Genomic DNA, 21,032 nt, shown 5'->3' with positions numbered 1-21,032 from the left:
AAAGCCTGTACTCACCACAGGAGCAGGGGCTGTTGGGGCTCCAGGGCCTCTTGGCAGAGCCTCCCTGCCATGCAGCACAGTGCATCAGAGGGCAGAAGGGCCTGGGCTGGGGCTGCTGGGGCTGTCACCCAGCCCCGCACTGTGCTGGGGGGATCCCAGTGACCCCAATGGCAGCTGGATCTGCTGGTGAGTGCCAGGGGTGGGGGAGATGGGGATGGGTGGGGCAGGGATCAGGAGTGCTTGGGGGGGTCCCTCCCGTGGTCCCATCCCCCCTCTTCCAGCCTCCCCACCCCTTACTTACCTGCAGTAGAGCCTGGGTCCAGCTCCCTGTGCCTGGCATGCTGCCTGCTCTGCACCGGCAGGCAGTGTGCTTCAGCACCAGGGTGTGGGCCAACCATAGAGATGTTCTGGCTGCTACCAGAGTGTCTATGTGGAAGACCCAGCCTCAGGGTACAGTCTGGGATCAAGCCTCACCCTGCTTTTTTTCTCTGCAGGTTTTTTTTAACCCCTGGATATCCAGAGGCCTAATTTTGCCCCTGCACTACAAATTTGCAGTGCGGGGAACACTTTCTCATTTGTACACGTGCCTCTTGCAGCATCTCAAAGGAGTTTAAGATGCTGCAAGAGGCACGTGCAGGCTCGTCTGGACATGCCTAATGATATTATGGATATTTTTAGTGTTAGTGAATACTAGTAGGATTTTGACCTGCTATAACTTGGAGGAAAATTAGCCCATTCCATTCTCTTGAAGAAAAAATCTTTTTAAAGCAATGGGACTGCTTGTGCATAAGGTGCTCCTGAGAGAACCTAAGTGAGATTGCAGAATTAGCTCTGTAGGGTTCCTTTATGTGCAGGGAAGAACTGTGGATGGTCAGCTTTTTCTATCCTTAGTAATCCTAAATGACACTTTTTCCATACGTAATCACTGCAGTTCCTTATAGGGTAAGTTATTGTTCAACAAATGTAAAGGTGTCAAAATCTGGCTCATAAATGTCTATATTTGTCATCTTAAACCTTCCTCATAGATCTTTTTTTCTCAGATGACCTCTTACCAGCAGCAACAGATGTGATATACTGTGTGTTCTGGAAAAAAATGTTTAGCCTAGAGAAAAAGATAGCCATATGGTGATACTATATGTATAATCATATTGCTTTTAAGCAATAAGGCACAAGAGCAGAAGGTATGTTGTAACATGACTATTGAACAATTTGTTGCTTTTATCCTAAGACCAAAGGCCAAATGACTTAAAGAAACCTGAAACCTGTGAGCATTTCATTATACTGTAGAAAAACAGAACTTAGACCAGCTTGTTATTATGAAATAGGAAGCATATTGAAGTAGAAAACTAAGTCACCACTGGATTGGGAGGAAGGTTCTTTTGTACACCCATATCTTGAATACTGTGAGTGGTTCTGGTCTTCACATCTCAGGAAGAATATAGTAGAATAAGAAAAGGTACAGAACATGATCGGGGAATGGAGCAGTTACCATACCAGGAGAGACAAAAAACGCTATGACTTTTTAGTATAGAAAGGATAAACCTGGGGGGAGTCTATAAAATCATCATGGGTGTGTACAAAATGAACAGGGTACAGTTGCTCACCAAGTCCCAGAATACTAGAACTAGGGGGAACCCACTGAAATTAATAGGTCACAGTTTTAAAACTAACCAGAGAAAGTACTTTTTAATGTAAAGTATAGTTATCTTGTGGAATTTATTGCCATAGGAGGTTGGTGGAGGCAGACAGCCTAGCCAGTTCAAAATTAATGGGTAAATTAATGGGTGATAGATTTATTGATAGCTGTTGACCAAATGGTTGGAGATGTTTCCTCTGGCATCTCTAAACCAATAATGATGGATCTGGCCAGGGAACACTCTAAATATACCTAATTAAAAGCTCTTCCTCTAAAGTATCCTCTCCTGCCACTGTCAGAGACAAGGTGCTGGACTAGGTGGACATGTGGTGTGACCTATTATTAGTGCCGTAGCAATGAAGATTGACATTCAAGGCAAAACCTGCAGTACTTCTTATGTTCTTATGTATTAGGAACCCAGAGATATAGGTTTCCTGGGCCAACTGGTGGATGCTATTGGCATACTCATATCTTCAAAAGACAATCAGAAAACTGCATCTGTGCCTAGAATTTAAAGTCTGTTTCATAATCATAAAGAGCTCTCATTATATATCTTCTTGCTTTAGTACCATACTATACTTACCTGAAACCAAGACAACCATGAATTTAAGATACCCCCCAATAATTTGTTATAAAAATATAAATTTATAATATTACAAAATTATAAATTTGTTATAATATTCCATGTACGGTATGCAATTATTAGAGAGATGTCTTAAGTTCATCCCCCCCACTCCTCCACCACTGTGGTATAACAAGGTGGAGGAAGGTGGGGGAGCCAGTACCCCCCCCCCGCGGGGGGGGAAGGGGGGGGGGGGGGGGGGGGGGGAGCCAGTAGGAAGGAAGGCAGTAGAGGACAGGCCATGAATGATGTGTGCCCCCTGACGCTGGGGCGGGGGCATGGCGACGGCAGTGGGAGCATGGTAGCAGTAAGCAGGGGACTGTTGGGGGGGTGGGGGGAGTGGTGAGCACTGCCCAGGAGTCAGTGAACATCCACAGACACCACGGGCAGCGTTGGTGGTGGCCAGCGGGGATCACAGACTGCCTGCAGATGCCACTGGTGGTGTTGGCAATGGGGTAGTGAGTGGTGACCAACCGCAGGTGCCTTTTTTTTAGTGTTGACAGTGCCTTTTTGTAGAGGATGCACTACCACACTCAGGGGATGCACGTGCACCCGCATGCACTCCCTATGCGTCGCCCCTGGAACAGACAGTGTGGGGGACAGGTGGTGGTAGGGGATAGAGAGGCAGATTTTAAGGGAACAGTGTTGGGGAAGGTGGGGGGTCTGCTCCTTGCCCCTCCACACCTTGCCCCCTGCCACCTCTCCACCCCCTTTGTGCCTGCTACCCCTGTGCCTGTCCCCCTCATCCTTGGGACCCCCTTGCCTTTGCCCCCCCCCCCACATTGGCCCACCTCCTGCTGGTTACCCTTGCTCAAGCTCCAGCAGGCTCCAGCCCTGATCCAGCCTTGGGCAAAAACCATGTGTTTGCTCCTGTCTACCACTTTTATTGCTCCCAGGAGAGCTAGGATCAGAGCAAATACATACTCCATGCCCCAGGCTTGAGTGGAGCCAGAGCCAAAACCAGAGCAAAAATAGGCAGCTTGGGATGGGGAGGGCAGAGGCAGTGGGAGGGCAGGCAACAGCTGTGGCCATGGCTTTAGCCTTGAGTCCTACCCTTCTCTGCCCCCGCCTCCACCTCATACTTGAATCCTAGACAAGGGGCTTTTTTCCCCATGTTAAATTCAGAAGTGGGGGACATGTCTTGGTTTCAAGTAAATAAAATAGTTTCCTGCTCCATTAAATTATTTTATAATCAGCCTTATTATGAAAACATAATACTGTAACCTTCGAACTGTTAGGTTCCCAGGGCCAGTGCTACGAAGAATGGGATTGAGCTGAAGGAAGAAGTTTAGCAGCAGATGCCGTACAAAAACATGATCATTCTTGAGCATAGGCTGTACAGATAAGCATGTTTTCCCCTCCTACTTCCCAGAGGACAAAGAGCAACCCTGAAACCACTTTTGGAACAAAATTAGCTTCTCAAAGCAGAGCACAGTTAAGAGCTGGCGATTGCTATATTTTCATATATCTATGCTTTCCTTTGATTTTAGTACTTTGGAATACAGTACATGTAGTTTGAGTACTTAATTTCAAAGACAAATGCTATTATGTGTTTTCTCCAAAGTAGCTAATAATTTGATGGGCAAAAATGTCAACCATAATGAAACCAAAAAGGTGATAGGCTATCCAGCCTTTAGCAAGAAAATGCATCTCATTATAAAGTGTTCTCACCAGAAATCCCTCTGATATTACATGCTTCGATTCCTTTTTGTCGTTATGTTGTTAACCAAGTTTTGAATGCAAACAGCATGCAGCATAAATGACAGTATACAACTGTGCACAAACAGTAATTAATCGTTGGCTTCCTGAATGGAGACGCTGTGAACTGAAGGCAAAATCAAAGGGCCTGCTTGGTTTCCAGAGCTTGCAAGGCACTTCATGCTGTACAATTGGGAACATTCACGTTATGAATATCACCCTGTAATCCATGTGGCAGGAGGCTAGAAGTAGCTGGCTTGAAAGTGCTTAATTTTGTGTTCAGTTGAAAGACTCAGAACCGAGCATTAGTGTTCATGATGGGGACAAACTGTGCATGCTGAAATCTAAGTATCTTTTAATTAAGTTTCCTGGCATGACTGTAAGGAAAAAAAAAATCAGTCACACTACAAAGAGTATTTATGTGTGGGGTTTATATACTTAAGGCTCTTTGTTGGACAGAGTTTTTGAAATAGTGATAGCATTTTCTGTGGATGTACCTTTGCTACAAGTTTTTTGAGACTGGCATCAACAATGCAGTGTAAATGCCTTAACAAGTGGTATGTGCATATTTCCCCTCTACCTCACTTGTCCCTTTAAAAATGAAGAGCATTTTCATGGAGGCTGTGAGTTCTGAGCCTGGGGATGGGGGTCTTTCAAAACACCACCTATTATCATTGCTATGAAATAATCAGTATCTTACCAAAAGTTATCACAGTGCCATCTGAGATACCACAATATTTCCTTGTAGGTAGATTAGGGAATAGTGCTGCCTGTCAGATAGCACCATGGGGTAACAGTGGGTAATCGCTGGTCTTGTAATGATGGTGACTGTGTTATCATCATTGTGGATTTGTGAGAGGAGCATTTAAAAAATTGTATGGAGGGTCTGTGGCAGGCCATATTTAGGGGTAATTTAGAGCACAGAGCTGTACCATATAGTACTGTAGGTACTTCTGAAAGAAACACTAGCACTCCACAGTAATGGTCCAAAATAGTACAGTTTGTAATAAATATACAGCAATCTTGAAGGTCATTATTTGTAGACCACAGCTGTTCTTTTCCAATGAAAGAAACTACCACACTGTGAACAAGAACTGTCCCATCAACATTCCATACCATCCAAATTCCAAAATGTGTGTTTTGGAGCATAAAAAAAAGTTTTTAAAAGAGGAGCCTTATACTCTTATACAGTCCTTACGGTGAAAGGGAACCATGCTTCATTTTCAAAATTGTAAGATAGATTGTACTTTGATATAAATTGTCATATGATGTGAGGCTGCTAGTAAAATTTTATAACAATTTTAAATGCTGAATTATATACATAAACAGAGAAAGAGAATAAAAATAAAATAAACTAAAACAATAATAAAATAAATAAATTACATTTATAAAATGCTTTGAATAATAGCTTCACCAACTCTAACGCACTTGGGGTTATTAATTATATTCCAACAGGTTTGATTGTTCGAGAAGTCAGCATTGAAATTTCCCGTCAGCAGGTGGAGGAACTCTTTGGACCTGAAGATTACTGGTGCCAATGTGTTGCTTGGAGCTCTGCGGGCACTACCAAAAGCCGAAAAGCCTATGTTCGCATTGCATGTGAGTAGCTGTTGTTTAGAGGTGGAACGTTTCTGCATTTGTTTGGATGAAAGATTTAGTTTTTGCCCACATATTTTGACAAGGCCTGGAATTATCTGTGGTTGCTGAGGCAGATAAGCAAAACTTGCCTCCTATTTTAGGGCTTAAGAACTAAAACAACAACAATAAAAAAAATCTTCCTGCAATTAACCATACAAATATTTAATGATTAGAAATTTTCAAGACAGGTTTGTCTTTGTAAAAGAATATTCATATTCATGTAGATGAAATTCCATTTTGTGCAATGGAAGCAAATCCAAAATTGTAGTTCCACTGGCTTTGGAAAAGCAGAGAACCATTATTTGGTGAATGCTCACTAAAAGGTAGATATTCAGCTGGTTTGCATATAAAGCCAAACAGTTTAGAATAAGATAATTTTTTCCCAGTAAAATAGATGTTTTCTCCCATCAAGAAAGGAGACTAAGGAAATACAATTTGCTCATCATTTTACAGTGAAAAAAATGTTGTCTAAACCATTACTAGATGTCTCCTTAGGATATCTGCTTTCATGGAAATCACTGGGAGTTGTAGGTATTCAGCATGTCTAAAAATCAGGTCACTTTTCTATAAGTATCTAAATATGGATTTAGGAGACTAAATGTAAGTGCCCAGTTTGAACACTGTGGCCTAATTGATTTATTACAAATGAATTTAACCATATATTTTGAATATTTAATTGGATCTGGAAAAAATTTTCTCCAGGTTCAGTATTTAGATGCAGGGTTTTGTTTGGTCCATCAAGCTTATATCAATTGCATGCAAAAGTTCAGAACTGCATCAAATAGGTATCAGGTAGGCTCTAGATCAGTGGTCATCAACTGATCGATCCCGGTTGACTAGTCAATCATGGAGCCTCTAACAGTCGATCTCAGTCTGCGGGGGCTGAGATCTCCCATGCCCTCCTGGACTGCGTTCCCCCCCGCCCCCATGCCCCCCGGACAAGCTGTTCATGGCTCTGTCTTATGCCTGCCCCAGCTGTGCAGGGCCTGCCCCTGCTCCACTCCCTCACTCACTGCTGTGGGGGGATGGGGGGGGCAGATCAAGGCCCCAGCAGTGAAGGAGGGAGCAGGGCACAGGTAAGAGCAGGGCCTGGGGGAAGCAGGGGACAAGCAGAGGCCTGGGGGCCATGTGTCCCACCACCCAGTCCAGCCAGGGCCCCCCCCCCCCAGCCCCTGCTCCTGCCTGTGCTCTGCTCCCTCCCTCAAAGCTGGGGCCTCGATCTGCGCCCCCCCCCAGCCCTTTCCCCTTCCCCCACCCCTTCCCCTGCTGGGGGAGGAAGCGCCCCCCCAAAATGTTTTCTCCCTCCACCTCAATATGCCCCCCATCCCTGCCCACAGACTGACCTACGGGGTGCGGGGGGGAGGAAGCAGCAGCATAGGGTAGATCTTGGGTTGCTTTTTAATTCAAAAAGTGATCTCCTACCCAAAAAGTTTGGAAACTACTGCTCTAAATGAAAGATAGTTTTCCCATCCTGTAAAACTTTTTCAGGTGTCAACAATTTTCACATTTTCTATCAGGAAACAAAATGAAGCCTTTTGTAATTTTTCACAAGGTTTAGTTCTTCACAGAGCTGTAGCAGTGTTTCACTCTTTTTTAAACTATGTGACTGATGTTAAATTACTACATAGATTTTGGTGTCTTGCCCATTGCATGGGAGGAGGCGCAATTATGGTATCCTGCATTCGCTCTCATGGAGCCTGATCCCAGGCTAGCCCTGTACCAGCAAGAAGCAAGCTCCCATAGCTGGGAGCCCCCCTCAGTTAAGGAGCTCCCAGTTGCAGAGGCACCCCATGTGTCCCTGAGGATGGAGGATCCCCACTGTGATGATCTCCCTGCCACTGCAGGGATCCTTTGGCCCCAATGGTTTCACACACCCCAAGCCCTAAGGATTATGGCAGCCAGGATCCTTGCCCCAGGGATTTCATGCATTCCTGAGCCCTAGGGATCATGGCAGCCATGATCCCCAGGGTCCAGGTGTTTCCCACACCCCTGGACTCTGGGGATTATGGCTGCTGTGATTCCTAGAGCTCAGGGGTTTTACACTGAGAATCAGCGGATGGGCTCCCAACCACTGGGGAGACCCTGCTACATGTGCAAATTAAAGCTTGATAGCAACCAGCTATAAAGTTAGTACATGTTTTTGAGGTCTAACTTTATATCTGGTTGAAGCTTTTTTTGACATGATAGCTACTTTGTATGTGTAACTGCTCTCTAGATATCTGCAAAATTAAGCAGTTAATTGCACAAGACCTATAATGTATAGAGTCCAAAATGTCTAAACATATCTCAGATGAAGATTAAAGGGCAAAATTTTATGTGAAATTACTTTTCATGAAATATATATATAAGTACTTTGTAAATATTATATATTGAATGAAATATGTGATCTGTGGGCCTCTCTCCAGTCCATAAAATCTCATATATTTATATATGATATCAATTGCATTTCTTTAGCTCAAAGTCTATCAGAGGTGATATCTCTGATGAACTTCTATTTTCAGAGGTTTCTAACTTAGTTTAAAAACTCTTTGTTCATGTGCTATATTATTTTACTCCATTTTTACTATATTACTAAAAGGGTAGGCAAGAAGGAGAAAGAGCGAGGATAATAATTGTTTCATGGAGAGCATGGGTGTATGTTAAATAGTGCAGTAGTAAGACCATAAGACTGGAAGGGGTGTCTCAGGTATTTTATTCTAGTCCTCTGTGTTCACAGGCAACCATTTGCTCCAAGGTTCCTGAAGATCATCCACTTCCAATTTTGACACACCACAATCACAAGACACAAAGTTAGAAACACTGAGATACCTTACCACATACTACAGGTAAACACTCAGAAGAGACAAGGGCTCTACCAGTGCCCTGCCACTGCAGTGGCAAAAAAGTATTATGTTAATAACATACGTTCAGAAGATCCTAGGTAAAGGTCTGTGCTCCACATTACAGAAGAAAGCAACATTTCTGCCTTGCTGCCTTCCCCTTGCACTTCCTTGTCAATCTGTTGAGTACAGATTCCTTCCTGATCCTAAATTTGGCAAGCATTTAGATTCTGAGGAGGAAAACAAAGCCCTTTAGCAAGGTACTTGAAAGGTTTACAGGTACCAAAAAGAGCAGTGGTGCTCCCCAGTCAAAGCCCCCAGTGTCTAGTGCTGCAGAATAATGTTCAGGGAAAGGGGAGAACAGGAACAGAAGCCAATAAACCATTCATGAGAGGAAAAAAATCCTCCTAGTCCTTGCAGGGAATCTGCAGAAACCCTGCAGCAGGTTTGCAGGCACCTACCACATTAAAAAAGGCTCCATATAACTTTGGATAGCATTTGTAATATTCCCATAACTCAAAATAGCTTTCTTAAATGAAATATACAAATTATTTTCCTTGATTTGGGGTTTCTTGAACAAAAATGGAACAGGCCAGCAGCCTTATCTTACAAGCATAAGAGCTACAGTAGGCAGCAGTGGCAGTCCCTCGAAGTCGAGGATGACATAAGTCCTCAGGTGTCTGAGGAGCACGATTCTGGATGCACGTGTTCTTCAGCAATGGGGGCATGCTGCATGGGGGAGTGGGATTTGCAGCCCCAGGTTGGTCTCCTTCTCCTTCCCCTGCTGCCGCCATTCCACCTCAGTATCGAGTTGTTGGGCCTCAAAGTGGCATGCACCTTAGTGGATCAGGTGGTGCCATGCTGAACGGTCAGCAGCTTGTTCCTCCCAGCCATTAGTATCAATGTCTCCACGCTTGAGGGTGACCTTGAGTGTGTCTTTGTACTGTTTCCTTTGGCCACCCTTTGAGCCTTTGGCCAACAGAGAGCTGGGAGAAGAGAATCTGGTGAGGAGGCGGTTCTCGGACATCCAGACGCAGTGGCCCATCCATCAGAGTTGATTTCTCAAAAGCAAGGCTTTGATGCTGGTGAATGTAGCTTCATGGAGGGTGCTCATGCTGGTTCCTCCCATTTGATCCCCAGGATTCAGCACAAGCACCATTGGTGAAACCTCTCAAAGGTCTTAATGTGGTGTTGGTAGACAGTCCAGGCTTCACTGCAGTAGAGGAGGATGGTCAGCACAACAGCTTTATAAACCAGGACCTTTGTCAACTTCTGAAGATTTCTATTTTCAAAGACATGATGTTGCAGCTTGAAGAAGGTAGCACTGGTGCAGTTGACCCAGTACTGGACTTCTTCATCAATGGTATCCCATTGAGAGAGGTGGCTGCCGAGATACAGAAAATGCTCCGTGTACTCCAGAGCCTCCCCATCTACGTAGATGGTGTGAGAGATGTTCATCTGGCCTGGGGAGGGTTGGTGAAGAACCTTCATCTTGGTGACATTCAAGGACGGGCCAAGTCTCTTATACAAAACATTGAAGAGATCTAGGGTTGCTTCCACATCCTGTGCAGTGAGCCATCATGTAGCAATTGTCCACAAACTGAAGGTCATGGATGTCCTTTGCAGTGAGTTTCGTTTTTGGCCAGAAGTGCCCAAGATTGAAAAGCTTCCCATCCGGTTGATACTGGATACTGATGCTGGATGGTAGACCATCTCAGATGAGGTGGATGATGGTGGTCAGGTAGATGGTGAACAGGATGGGGGTGATAAGGCAACCTTGTTTGACCCTGGTCTGGATGCAGAAGTTGTCAGTTTCAGATTTTTCACTCAGGACGGTGGCGGTCATATCATCATGCAGGAACCTCCACATGGTGACAAACCTCAACGGGCAGCCAAGGCATTGGAGGATGGTCCACAGAGCTTCACGATTTAAGGAATCAAATGCCTTGGTCACATCAATGTAGGCAAGGAACAGTTCTTGATTTTGCTCCCAACATTTTTCTTGCATCCTCCTGGCAATGTAAACCATGTCCGCAGTGTCCCAGGATGGTCACTGGGTTTCTGGAATGATCTCCTTGGCAATGGGTTGAAGGCAGTTCAGGAGGATGCAGGACGGGCTCTTACCCACAATGGAGCCTTAGCTCACAAGCATAAGAACTACAGTGTCAGTCCATTAGCCTACAGATTTAAGCAAAGCAGGTGAAGCAATGTCACTTAGAAATCTACCACAAAATTTTCAGGTGGCCTCTCAGGTAATTAAGAAATATTTTCTAAAGACCCTTAATAAATATATGAGAATACATACCTCTGGGTACCACAGCATTATTGTCTGCAAGGTAACTATAAGAAGTCAAATTCTGCACTCAGTGGCTGTGTGTAGACAAAACAACGGGCATGTGTGCATGACACTTTAAAGTGGTCAAAATGCTTTTGCACTGCTTTAATGGTGTTGGTGTTTGCATGCATCAACAGTGTATTGTGCATTATTTCCAGCCACTGTAGGAAATTTGGCAGCGTAATGCACCTTAAATGACTTGGGTTGCAGCAAACTAAAACTCCTCTTAGGCTCCCCTACAGCCACGAAGCGAAGCACTGGAATCTGTGCAGCTTAGGGGCTCTGCAGGAAGCTCTGCAGCTGCCCAGAAAAGCAGACTCTGCCCAAGAAAAGCGACAAGCCTGATCTCTTTTTTTTCCCCCCTGGAGCCTGCCTGCATGCATGAGCTGCACAGGGGCCCAGTGCTTTCCTCCACAGCTGTGGTGCTCCCCGGGACCACCCGAGCTAGGTGCCTGCAGGTGGGTGCCACCTGCAGGGAGGGCTGCCACTGCCATGGAGGAAAACACCAGCTGCCCCCATGGCCCAGGGACCACTCCACTCACCGGCAGCTCTCCCTCCCCTGCCTGCCACTGGAGAGGTAGGTAACAAGTCAGTGTGTGCACTGGAGAGGCAGGTAACAAGTCAATGTGTGCACAACATGGAGGTTTAAAGGGCCCTACATTTAAGCAGTGTTTTTAAAAACCCACCACTTCAATTTAGGGCCCCTGTTTCATCTACACACGCCCAGTTATGCCAGTGGTAAGTGCACATCTACTCGACTTCAGACTACCACAGCTAATTCCCTGTCCCCAGACCAAAATCACTCAATTGATCTTTTAATGGATTTTCTCTGAATGAGCACTGGAATAATTGTGACCTCAGTTCAGAATGATACTTTAGGGGAATGTACACATTACTAGGACCCAATCAAGATTGTGTGTCTTACTTTAAGCCATGTGATCATAGACTGGGTCCCACTTGTGCAGACATTATCTGGTGCCAGTAGCCATGCAAAGCAACCCAATCTAAGTGTGAGGGAGGGGCAGGCAGGATCAGGGAGGCTAGCAGGTCCATGTGGGACAAGGATTGGCAGGTTCAAGGAGGATTTGGTGGGATTGGGAAGGCTGGCACATCTGGGGGGGAGGTGCTGTTGTGTCCACAGGAGGGTTGTCCTTCTGGGCTTTGGGAGCACTGGGGGGCTAAAAATAGCTTGGTCAGGGTTGGAATGGGTAGGAAAAGTACAACTTCAGGGCTGGGGTGAGCAGCTGGGCTTTTTCAACCTGGGGCTGCACTCCGAACATGTACAGACAGTCATTAGATCAAACTAAACTATTCCCAATATAACTTAGTTCACCTGAGGAGGTGAACGGACAGGTCATTTTTTTTCCCAACCCAGTATCCCTCACTCCCAAATCAATCGCCCCCACCCCCAAGTCCCAGGTCCCCAATGTGTGAGGCAGGGGGCCCCCAAGCAGCCTCTTGCAGGCTGGAACTCTGCCAGCCTGCAAGAGAAAAGCCATGGTTTCCTACGTTTTTCTTGGTTAAAGGAGAATCCATTTTTTAAGTTTGTTGTTACTTTTTTTAAAGTTTGTTTGTGATCCTTTCACATATTTCTGCTACCCACTTTTGGGTCATGACCCATGGGTTGAGAAATGCTGTATTAGTGGATTATCTCTTAATGAACCCCAGAATAATTGTAATCCCAGTTCATTATGATAGTTTAGCAGGTCAAATTGGACTATTTTCTACTTAACACTGAGAATACGATTAAGTGTCTTGTTGATTCAAGGCCTGAGAACAGAATTTGGCTCAATGTATGTTTCACCAAATTTTCAAATACGTATTTGGGATTCAGTTGTACAAATACATATTCATTTATAGCTCCTTTAAAGTCAATGAGATTACTCCCTCTTTGGGTACAAACTGTGAATCTGTACAATTTTTGAAGACAGGACCTTTATTGATGATGTTCAAGCCGTAAGACCCAAAGCTTTGATTTTTGGCTCACATACTCCAGTATGAACTCTATTTAAATCAACAGTCTGTATCAGGGAAGGCGGGAGGGGTTGGGGGAGGAAGCATAGAACAACAGCTCAAACCTTTGAATTTCTGTTCAAACCAGTTCTTTATTTTGGTCTCTATTTGCCAAGCCACACTTCTGTGGCAGCCTGCTCTGGTATTTTCCCAGTCCTATCACACAAGGATACAGATGTGTTCCTGTTTTGTTTTAGTTGTTTAACATAGCTTGCCTAATATGATTGGAAACCCTAGTACCAGGATATGCTGGAAGTATTTGTATTTGCTTAAAATTATTTACCACAGTTGTAAATTCTAGTAGAGCCATTACACAGATGTTTGTTCCAGGACATAAACATTTGATGCTATTCATGTTTAACCCTATGGTTTCAAATACAGTTAAAATTAACTGGAGATATCTGTGGAACCTCAAATCCTGTGCATTCTGGTGTTGTCAAGGTAGCCTTTTAAATCAGGAATCAGGTATCACTTCCTACCCACAATTTAAAATATTCAGCCAGAGGGTCCAGTATCCCAACCTAAAGTTGATACAGGAACCCACAAAGAGATGTGGGGTGCAAGTTACTGCTGAGCATGACTGATTTTGGAGACAACAGTTCTTGCTGTCTTCTACCACTATATGGGAGAAGCAATAAATCACAGGCCTCTTTCTCAGTTTCATTAGGGACCTACTGAAATTGCGATTTCATTATTTTCATGGAAACCGTGATTTCAGGTAGGCTCCATGAAAAAGCTCAGGCTCCATGCTTTTGGCAGGCTCTCTGGGGAAAAAAAATTACCAAAAATAAAGTGGGGCTGGCAGTCCTCATGGCTGCTACGGCCCAGCTGCACACACCCCCCTGGAGGGAGAAAAGGGGGAGGGGGCTGCTAGCATGTCAAGATGGCTACTCGCCCCACACCTTGCTGCTGATTGGCTGCAAGAGCTGTCTGTCATACAGCCTTGCCCCTCTTCACTGATTGGCAGCGAAGGGTGGGGCCACTGGGGCCACTTGACCAATCGGAGGCATTGGGGCCCACTACACTTGGGCCATGAAAATAGCTCCTGGGCCCACAATCCAGGTGCAAAATTAGCCAGCAACCACCTTGATCCCAGTAGACCCCTACTCATTATGCACCTGCATAGGATTTTGGCAGAATCCAGCCTCCAAATTAGCTAAGTAAGCACACCAATCTTCATCAAAGGAAGAAAGCATAACAATACAGCTGCCTGTATCTCTATGACACTAGGGCAGTTATTTTCATTTTTAGTAAGTACAAAAAAACTGAAGACTAATATATCTGAGAGAAAAAAAATCTAAAGTGCTGTGCTTGAAGCAGTTACTTCATGTTAATAGCTATGGCTGGTGATTTCAACACAAGTTGTACTGTAGCATGATGGCATAATTAGCCCTTTCTAGCACAATCAAAAGATAGATCCATTTTTTTCTTTCTGACCACCAGTGTTATTGCTTTTTGGGTTTGTAGAATTATTGTATCCTCTTGAGGACCAGTTCTGAAGTCCATTAAAACAAAAAAAAATTGCATTCTACATTTCTGTTCATTGAGCGTGTAATAGAATTAACTGAAAAGTAATTTGAACGTGTGAAAAATGTGCATCCTGGAAAAGCAGCTTGTATTTGTTTAGTGCAGGGTCAGGCATGTGTCAGAAAGTACATAACAACATAGTCAATGAAAGTTTTCTGAAAAAATCAATTGAAAAATTGCTTCAGCCAAGTAGAGAACATCACTTACTCAAAAAGGAAGGCATGTTTACATCTGGAGTGAAGATCCCACTGTTTTTCAGAGGATGCATAAGCTGGCACTGTAAAGTGAACTGTAATGCAATATGGCAACTCCCTTGAATTCAGAGGGCAGAGTCTAAACCCTGCATTTTCAGTCTGCATAATTAAGGGACTCATTCTGACCTCTGCAGGTTATTCCTAAGTGAAGGTTAGAAATTTTGTGATTCTCAGCTTCTTAGTTTCCATGGAGAGTTTGGTTTCCTCAGGAGGAAGAGGCTGAGGCTTTCACCCTGATTAATTGACAGGTCTCCTAGGATCATTGTTGGACTGTAAAATCCTTGATATCTTAATAAATCAGAAAATTGAAAAATATGAGAAATAATGGTGGAACAGGGCAAATATAATAATTTATTTCTGGAAACAGGACATTACTTGTGCTAACAAAATTATTATAGACATAGAGCAAATCCTGACCATACTGACTATTAAAAGGTGCTAGATTCCTGGACACTGGACCTGATATATCCTCTTCTTACAGAAAGAAAGGGCTGCTAGTTTTTTGATAATATGCAGCGGGGTTAGGATAGCTTCTTTTGTTGTTTAAAAAATAATCCAATGCAGCATTTTAAATTAAAACTTTCTGTATGAAAAATGTGAATCTAATTAAATTGCTAAAATTCTACAACTTCTACTTGAATAAAATGTATGTTGAAAGATCCATTCTAGGGGTAGAATTAAACCCAGTAGGAATGACAGCTGATAAGGACTAATTAAGGACTGCTAGACTTGACCTAAATTATGGGTCAGATCCTAAGCGCATGACATTGTCAGTGACCTCAGTAGAGCTTTGGCAGTTTACCCCAGCTGGGGATCTTATCATCTCAGTCTAGAGCCCAAACATGTAAATTAGAATTGATCTGATATTTTCTTCTCACTTGCACTTCTTTTACTTTGGCATTTATCCAGTGAATCTAGATAAGTTACTCCCAATGTACACCAGAGAAAGTACAAGCAGAGTAGGGCTCATTAGCAGTACTGACAACTTGTGAGTTGCTGAAAAATTGCTTCAAGAAGTGAACAGATTTCCCCAATTTCTGAGGAATAAGTGCTTTTTTGAGAATGAATCTGAACATTTCTTTTTTGTGTCTAACTAGTATATTGAAAACAAATGGTTTTTTTAATTTTCCTTTTTCAGTAAGAAATCAGTATTGAATAAAAAATTGTGCTTCTTAAAATGTTGTATAATTTCATATTAGTTTCCCATGTACTTAGTTAAAATCCTTTTCTCTAGATTTTTTTGAGAAGGCCATTAAATCATAGTTAATATGCATGTGTCCAATACTGGTATACAGGTGAGATAAATGTAGTACAGAAAAGTGAACTGTTTTACCAGATGGATTCCATCCACTTATTTGGCACATAGTCATACAGAAAAACAGATCTGAAAGTAATCGCAGTTTAATTATTGCCACTCAGATAGCTAATCTTTTAGTATTGAGATCCAGTACTCATACATTCAGTTGCCAATGCATATTTTCACCTTGTTTTTCTATGACAGTGTTCTGTAATCCAGACAACACTGTGAAAGCAATATTCTGCTGCCGCCAAAATATTACAGCGATGAAATTCAATGGACATTCAGGAGAAAGAGGTGTTGGGAAGAGTACAGCTAGGCTGGAACATTTAATAGGAAATCAAAGATTCACAGTAGTATTAAATATACAAAAATGAAGGGGGCTGGTTAGGTCTGTAAGTGTGCATTTGGTATTTCTAAAGAAGGGGGTTGATGCCTTTTTCTCCACATACAAGCTCTAAGACTAAGTAATGGCACTCACTTATAGCCTGTGAGGGGAAGATGACTATTCAGTCTTGAACTGAGATTACTCTTGACTCAAAAACAGGCTTTTAGAATCACAAGTTACAGACAGAGAGGAGGCATTTTAGAACTTGCCTTATCAAGTTGCACATTTTAATTATCACTACACTAGAATCATTCTAGCTAGTCTGTTCCAATGCTTGACCACCCATACAGTCAGAAAATTCTTCCTAATTGCCAACCTAAATTTCCTGTTACAGTTTGAGGCCATTGCTCTCTGTCCTGTCCCCACCAGCCACAAAGAATAATCTATCTCCATCCTCTCTATAATCACCTTTCAGGTATTTGAAGACTGTTATCAAATCCCCTCTGAGTCTTCTTTTTTTCCAGATTAAATAACCCTAGTTCCTTCAGCTAGGGTTTCCATATTTTCAGTTTCATTAGTAGGAGCATTGTCAGCAGATCAAGGAAAGTGATTCTTCCCTTCTATTCAGCACTGGTGAAGCCACATCTGAAGTACTGTCTTCAGTTTTGGGCTACCCACTACAAAAAGAATGTGGTCAAATTGGAGAGAGTCCAGCAGAGGGCAACAAAAATGGTGAGGGGGCTGGGGCCCATGACTTCTGAGGAGAGGCTGAGAGAACTAAAGTTTATTTAATCTAAATAAAAGACTGAGAAGGGATTTAATAGCAGCATTCAGCTACCTGAAGCAGGATTCAAAAGAGGATGGAACTAGATTGTTCTCAGTGGTGGCAAATGACAGAACAAGGAGCAACGGTCTCAAGTTGCAGCAAGGGAAGTTTAGGTTAGATATTAGGTTCTCACTAGGAGGTCAGTAAAGCGCTGGAACAGGTTATCCAGAGAGGTTATAGAATCTCCATCCTTGGAGGTTTTTATGACCCAACTAGACAAAGCCTTGGGTGGGATGATCCAATTGACGATGGTCCTGCTTTGAGCAGAGGGTTGGACTAGATGACCTTCTGAGGACCCTTCCAACTCTGATTTTCTATGTTCTATGACTTTTTAACATCAAGATCTGAATGCACATAAGTCTATGCACATAAGTATTATTTTTTGCTGGCTGAATCCATGTATATGCATATTCACGACAGAGCTAGGTTGCTGTGAGATGGCTCGTGGCTACTGAACATTCATGATCATTCTGTCTTCACAGGCTTTTTATTTTTTTCTCTTTACTTTGAAGGCATTTATTGGAATCCCCAGATATTAAAATCATAAGTACTTGGTTTAATGGGCTTCTGATAAGCAGCATGCACTGTGGGTGCATCTACATGTGTGCTTTCCTGTGGAATAGAATAATTAACAGAGTAAAGTGTCACTGTCTACAGGTGCGCTGGTATTAGGGCACAGTAAACTAATTAACTCTGCCATAAGACAGTGCTGTCAGGGACAGTACTATCTTACAACAGCAGAGTAACTAACTGGGATGAAACACTAAATGTTGACTGAAGGCATAAATTGTGCCTGTCCAGCCAGGGGCCAGACTCCTGCCTGCCTCTTAACCACACAGCTCTTCAGATTCAGAACCCTTGTGCCCCAGCCAACCGCTCTGCTACCTAGTGCCACCACCCAGAACCCAGGGCTGACTCCTGTGCTCTCTGCCAGTCCAGGTCTGTTCCACCCCAGCTCAGATTGCTGCTGTACTGGGCGCACACATAAATTCTTTGACCAGGACCAGTTTACTCCATCTAAATCTGCTCTGAAGTGTATTGCTTCACATTAATTGCACATGTAGATGCACCCTGTGTGTCTTATGTAGAAATCAGCAGTTATAGAAAATGATGAGTGTTTAGTAAAGGATTTATATGCTTATAAAACCATATCTCTCTAAATGCCTCCCTCAGAAAAAAACTGCTTCTCTTAAATAACAGTAGCTCATCCTAAATCAAAGCTGAGTGAAAAACTAATGCATTTTTTAAAAAGCGCTCTTTATTTTCTGAGGACACTGGTTTGTTTGTTTTAGAGGGAAAGTACAAGTTGGTTACTAGAAAGAGCTTGGAAAAGAAGTGAGGAGTCTTTAAGGTCTACCAAGGGCAGAAATCCATCTTTTCATGACAGTAATGCTGCACTGTTCTGTACGTTTCTGGTTTACATCTAATTCCTGGCTGACAAGTGTCCGTTTTTCATGCTTATTCATTAGTCACCCTTGCATTAGAACTGCCTTGAAGGTGTCTGCCTGCCTCTTATCACATTTCTCAGAAATGATAAAGGATATCCTCAAAGTTTTACCCACCCACCCATCACAACAAAACCCAGAACAACAGAGGAGAGAGAAAATACATTTTATTAATAGGAAAAAAAAAGAAAGAAAGCTGTTCCTTTCTGACTTTAAAATGACAGCTGAAAAAGGAAGTGGCCTCATGCCATGAAAAATTATTAGCTCTGATAGGTTACAAATACAGCATTTGAGTTATTTTTAGACTAAAGATGCATTAAAGTTTGAACTAAAAATTAAATAATTTAACAATACATCAAAATAAGTTTTTACAAAAAAGCAAAGAAATTTAAAGGTGAAACTAAATATATTGACTTTCACTCGAAAAGATTCATTCCTGTTTTATGCCACTAGAAATCCACTGATTTCAAAGCAGCTCTTAATGAGATTTCTCTGCCCATAATGCAGAGTATTGTTCATAGGTTTTCAGGTCTCTGAATGATTTTTAGTCTTGTCTCCTCTGGATGTGTTTTGCCATACCTGACATAAGAAACCCTTTTAATTCACTGGTACTGTATATGACTATAGAAAAGAAAGTTTGGTTGAGATTTGCAGCCTAGAATTTTAATGCTTTACCCTGTTTGTTTCCTGAATAAAATCATAACATTGAGAAGAGATAGGATGGGGGGAGCAATACTGATGATAGTATTACCTAGGGCTGTGTGAAGCTTCAGTTGCTGATTTGATTCAGAGGAGATTCGCCCCGATTCAGCGGCCAAATCTCTGAATCCAAATAAAATCAGGAAACCCATCCAAATTGAATCAGAAGCCTCCAATGTGATTTGGAGAGATTTGGGGAGATTCAACGATTCAGCCATAGACACAGCTTTATATGTTTTTTCTACATACCTCAAGGTACCAGGTGCAGCTCCTGAATTCTGAAATGGTGGGGCGGATGGAGCGTCCCCCACATGCTCGGCAGCAGACCCAGAAGTGGGCCAGAAGTACTTTCGGTCCACTTCTGAGTCTGCTGCGAAGTGTGCGGGGTACTCCCCACCCCTGGCTCAGCAACTAGTGCCTCCTGGGTTTTGGGGAGCACCCAGGGTACCCCCACAGTCAATTGCTGAGCCAGGGGAATGTGAGTGGGGGTCCGCCGCTCCCGTGGGGTGCTCCATCCGCCCTACCATCTCAGCGTTCACAAACCGCACCTGGTACCTCAAGGTATATAGAAAAAACATATAAAGCTGTGTCTATGATTCTCCAAATCAGAATTGAAACTTCAGATTCAGCTGAATCGAATCAGAACAGTGACCCGAATCAGTGAATCAAATCACTGTCCCCATATCGCCGAATCTGAATCAAATACTTCCTGCTTCGCATACCCCTAGTATTAGCCAAACCAACCCCCTCAAAAAGCTCAGAGATAAATTTTTGAGTGTAGCTATGAATGCCACCTAAGCTCAGTTAGTTGAGAGGGCTCTCCCTGGATGAAGATTATCCTGAGCTCTGGCAATAAGATAAAGTTAGCTGTTGCTCACAAATGCTTATGCATCTCCTATTCAGTTAGTCTACGAGGTGCAACTCTATCCTGCCTTCTGTCTAGGGTGGCCATTGGTCCCATTTGATACTGGGCTTTCCTCTGTTTTTAAATTACAAAAGTCTTGTTTTCACTTCATTGATGGAAATACATATCAATTATTTGTTCTTGCAATTGTGTTAGTTGTCTCTAGAGGTAGGGCAGTGCACAGCCAGGAGGAGCACAGAGGAACGGTGGCCAGGGAGGGAGGAAGGTGACCCTTTTGTGGTGTCCCTGCCCCTTGCTGCTGATTGGCCAGTGCAGCAGGCCCTCCCCTCACCTTGGTGCATCCCCCTGCACCACCCACCAAGGGGATGTGTCAGTGGCCGCCCTACTTCTGTGCAACAATAAGAGAGAATACCATACTACTAAAGGAGGGCATTTTTACCCCTTTCTCTTAATTCTGTCATTCCCAGGGTCAGGGCAGAAGAGGCCATACACAGGTATTTTTTAAAAGACGATAACCAATTTCTGTCACCCTCTTAGAACTGCATAAAGGGGCTATTGCTGAACTTGAACTGTAATGATTCCTACAGTTTCTTCACAGGCAAAAAGGTCCTAAGTAAGGTAGATGTATTTTTTTTTTAAATATAACAACATTCTTTGAAGATTATTTCATTTCCCTTTTCAAAATGGACCAAAGATTTCAATTTAGGACATTTTCAAAGAGTATTTGCCTTTTTGCTCCTCTTTTTAAATGGTAGGAAAGTTCAGTTTTTAAAATGAAAAAAATTGGCTTGTTGTTTTTTTGGAGGTTTTAAAATAAATATTAAATCCAATCAACATTGACCATGGGGGGAATAAAAATCTCCAAAGTATTAATTTTTGTGTACAGCAACATATACAAACCAGAAATGATAAATAGCAAATCTGAAAACTGGAACATTCAAAACAATGATCATGTTCTCACAGCAACTTTTCTTTTACAAAGTCCATTTTCATTAGAAAACAAAACAACAACAAAAAACAAATTTACTTG

The 21,032-nt window shown here is 42.9% G+C and overlaps 1 protein-coding gene across 1 annotated transcript in view; it reads left to right on the top strand.

Annotated features, from left to right (window-relative positions):
• Window positions 1-21,032, top strand: part of UNC5C (unc-5 netrin receptor C) — a gene marked incomplete at its 3' end in the record, with an annotated part of 146,084 nt that overhangs the window by 33,705 nt on the left and 91,347 nt on the right. Inside the window, exon 4 of the mRNA XM_006037290.1 lies at window positions 5,412-5,555. Within this exon, the coding sequence (XP_006037352.1) occupies window positions 5,412-5,555 (144 nt within the window). The remainder of the gene's footprint in view (window positions 1-5,411; window positions 5,556-21,032) is intronic.

Source organism: Alligator sinensis, unplaced genomic scaffold (genome assembly GCF_000455745.1).
Source record: "Alligator sinensis unplaced genomic scaffold, ASM45574v1 scaffold1770_1, whole genome shotgun sequence".
Lineage (NCBI taxonomy): Eukaryota > Metazoa > Chordata > Crocodylia > Alligatoridae > Alligator > Alligator sinensis.
The sequence above is the reverse complement of the archived record's forward strand: the minus strand, read 5'-3'. Positions and strand labels throughout refer to the sequence as shown.